The following is a 3,319-nucleotide window of genomic DNA, read 5'->3' as shown; positions in this document are numbered from 1 at the left end:
ACAAGCTAAATAAACCATTAGGAGCCTGGCTGCTTAGTAAATTCGATACAAATTTGTTAGTTTTTTTTGCTGGGACAAGCAGAGAGCTAAAGATGACACCCGAGGACGTAAATCGTGTGAGCGGAATCCCATGTTCTGGCATGATCATAGTACCTCCAAGCCCACAAGATGTCATTTCTATGAAAGCATACTTTTGTGGTGTTTTCGAAAAATCCTCATGGGATGAAATCACTATCAGCTTCCTTTTGAAAATAGTAACAACAAAACCAAAAGGCGAAATGACAAGTGAAGAAATCCTGCGATTCAAGACCGCGTTTGCATTTTCTGTTGTTACCAAATTCTTCGCTCCACAATCCCTGAACAACTTCATATCAACATGATATATGAAAGCAGTGTTTGATATGGAGAACATTCATGCCTACAATTGGGCACAATTTGTCGCCGACGAGCTCAGACTAGCAGCAGCATCTCTGCAGTTGAAGCTTTCCCATGGAAAGAACATTGGATACATCAATGGATGCATGTTAATCCCTCAGGTTCACTTAATACAAACTAATATATCTTCATGTATGCTTGGTTTACGTATTTAACTTACAAAGGTTACTTTAATTTTTCAGATTCACTACCTAGACAGCTTGGACTTTGGCAAGGATTCTCCTCCCGACCACATTCTTCCCCGGTTTGCTGCATACAACGACGCCATGGTCTGTAACCTGATCAAACGGGATATAATTCTGAAAAATCGACTTCCTTTTCCGACATATGGTAAACTAAAGGTACATCATACTACATACTCCATACTACAACCAAGCATATCATATACTACAGAACTATTCCACTACTAGTTCTTTATTGGATGATATATTATCTTTCAAGGATACTACGTACAAGTTCAGAGAAATACTACCTACTTTTTTTTGATATATACTACATACTAGTTCAGCGAGATACTACATACTCGATACTACAACCTAGCAAAGCAAACACTATAAACCTATTACACAATGCTTTCTCCTTACATTATACTACGTACTAGTTGTATTTACGTACAATTTATGAGAGTTACTACCTACTTTCTTCCAAGAGGCACTACATACTAGTTTCGAGATATACTACATACTATTTTCGGTAGATACCACATACTATTTTCAAAAAAGTCAACATACTCTTCTCATAACAGAAATACATACTACTTCGAAGACATACAACGTACTACTTCCGAGAATTACTACATTCTACTTAGTCCTTACTACTTAATACAAACTACTCCCCCTAGATACTACATACTATTTTTGAGAGGTACTACACTCTCCTTCCATGATAATTGCCCCTCCTAGATGATTGTCGTTTTTCTACACAGATACGCAGTCCTCACAGCATACGCTACGAGTCAGGACCATGTGTGCACGCACCCCCTTGTACTCCTGTTTCTGGTAGAGTGTTCAACTCCCTCGTTAACTTGGAGACACCAAAATTTGACATGGGATTGAGTCAACTTGAGCCCGGCGACAACACCACAGTGTGTAACCAAGTCACCCGAGTCACTACAAACTTATCGGCACAGTTTGACATGGCAGCTGAGACAAACGTAGTGTCAGATACACCAGATCAACCTCAACAAGCTCCACAATCAGGTAAAACTAGGAAGTAATTCACTTGCATTCAACAAATGTATGAAACAGTAACGCCCATTGTGTCATCATTTTTCAGATTTTCCTGACCCTACTCCTACTTCCATATCGCCTCATTCTTTACTGCAAGAGACGAGTGCAATAAGGATTTCTATCCATGAGGAATGCGGTCTCCCGAAAGTACAACCCAAAACAAGGAGGAGAATCATTGGGGTACCATCTGATATGCTTCTAGACGTACCAAAACGAGTAATAAAACCAAGCAGAATGGTGAAGTCTCCATTTCTTTGCAAACAGTACCAATGTGTCAGGCTTGATGTCCAGGCACAAGAAGATTTATTCACATATACAAACTCAATTTCTGCTGCCGACCAACTGAGGTTAGTATTATTTGTTTTACTGTTTATACATGTCCGAAGTATTATAACTCACTGTGACTACTGCTATTCTTTTTCCACAGAAAAATTTGGCTACACATATCTGATCCAGTCCCAAGGTTTCTAAAATTGCAACAGATACAAGAAGCCCTCGCATTTGATGCTGAAATGCAAGATGATGCATTCAATGTTGCTGTCCAAGCACTATTCGAGGATGAGGTGCACAGGTTCGGGGAACAGATTTCCTAGGCTGGAGGCACTTCTTGAATCAAGATTTCGCGGTACGTCACATTTAGAAGTTCAACTATACAATAGCACACGCTCATCACTAATCACGATAAATGCAAACAGATGCACGCAACCGCTGGTGGCGCAGACTGGAACCCCGAGGATCATGTCTACTTATTCAACGACATTCACATACCATACGACGTCTCAAAAAGCCGTCTGGTAGATTCACCACCCATGCCTCACTAACAACCTAGATACTCCAAACTAAATTCTAACATATTGTTTTCAAATTTGTAGATATATATCCCTCTCCACCAACCGTTTCATTTCTCAGTCTACGCATTTGATATGGAGAACGAGAAGATTCAGATCATGGACCCCTTAAGAGATACAAGCAAAGGAGGGCAGGACATTGAAGCTAGGCACTCTAAGACTAAAGATCATATTGCGAAAGCATTGCAGGATTGCATGGTCATCTCTTTTCCAGACTGGAAACGCAATATTTCTAGCTGGCAGCATGAGTTCCCAACAAATATTCCAGCAACTGCTAACAGGTTATGCATGTTTTTAGTACACACATGTACGAGCACCACTTTAAATATGCATTCCTAATCATGGTTAATTTTACAGGATTGATACTGCTTTCCACGTTCTGCATATCATGAGAAATTGGGATGCAAAATGCTTAGTCAATCCAGTCTCTAGTGTGAGTATCCTTACTAAAATACAATGATACGTAATTTTCTTACGTCATAAATTAACACATTATTCTACAAATTTGACAACATTTCACATGCAGGACTCTTGAGATTTGCGGAAGGTCTTCCTTGCCAACCTCCTGTCATTCACAAGTAATGAGGCCATACTCCCAGAAAGTGTTAACTACTACATCAAAGCACTCAGGAGGAACTGATACCACATCCCGCAACGACGAATAATAAATAGGCCGACTGAATAGACAAATTTTCAATTTCAATATGTAGTGAATTACGTACTACCTTTTTTGTTTTTGAGAAAACATACTACATTTGATGGAATATTCTACCTTTTCTATATATGGGGCTTATCTCAATTGTCACC

At 39.5% G+C, this 3,319-nt stretch overlaps 2 protein-coding genes and 1 long non-coding RNA gene across 3 annotated transcripts; all 3 read left to right on the top strand.

Annotated features, from left to right (window-relative positions):
• Positions 1–401: 401 nt before the first annotated feature.
• LOC119279746 lies at positions 402–1,592 on the top strand. The gene is made up of 4 exons (XM_037560890.1): positions 402–536; positions 618–776; positions 1,361–1,540; positions 1,578–1,592. Exons 1-4 carry the CDS (start codon positions 402–404, stop codon positions 1,590–1,592), a joined length of 489 nt encoding a protein of 162 aa, XP_037416787.1.
• A 3-nt stretch (positions 1,593–1,595) lies between these two features.
• LOC119281722 lies at positions 1,596–2,168 on the top strand. The gene is made up of 3 exons (XR_005138520.1): positions 1,596–1,634; positions 1,711–2,011; positions 2,092–2,168. It is a non-coding gene; the product is annotated as an uncharacterized LOC119281722 (long non-coding RNA).
• Positions 2,169–2,245: 77 nt separating this feature from the next.
• On the top strand, positions 2,246–3,047 carry LOC119279745. Its single transcript, XM_037560889.1, has 5 exons — positions 2,246–2,289; positions 2,360–2,458; positions 2,537–2,793; positions 2,870–2,945; positions 3,039–3,047. Exons 2-5 carry the CDS (start codon positions 2,360–2,362, stop codon positions 3,045–3,047), a joined length of 441 nt encoding a protein of 146 aa, XP_037416786.1. The 5' UTR covers positions 2,246–2,289.
• Positions 3,048–3,319: the final 272 nt, after the last annotated feature.

The sequence above is a fragment of the Triticum dicoccoides genome, chromosome 3B, assembly GCF_002162155.2.
Source record: "Triticum dicoccoides isolate Atlit2015 ecotype Zavitan chromosome 3B, WEW_v2.0, whole genome shotgun sequence".
NCBI lineage: Eukaryota > Viridiplantae > Streptophyta > Magnoliopsida > Poales > Poaceae > Triticum > Triticum dicoccoides.
Note: the sequence above shows the minus strand (reverse complement) of the source record. Positions and strands in the feature narration are given on the sequence as shown.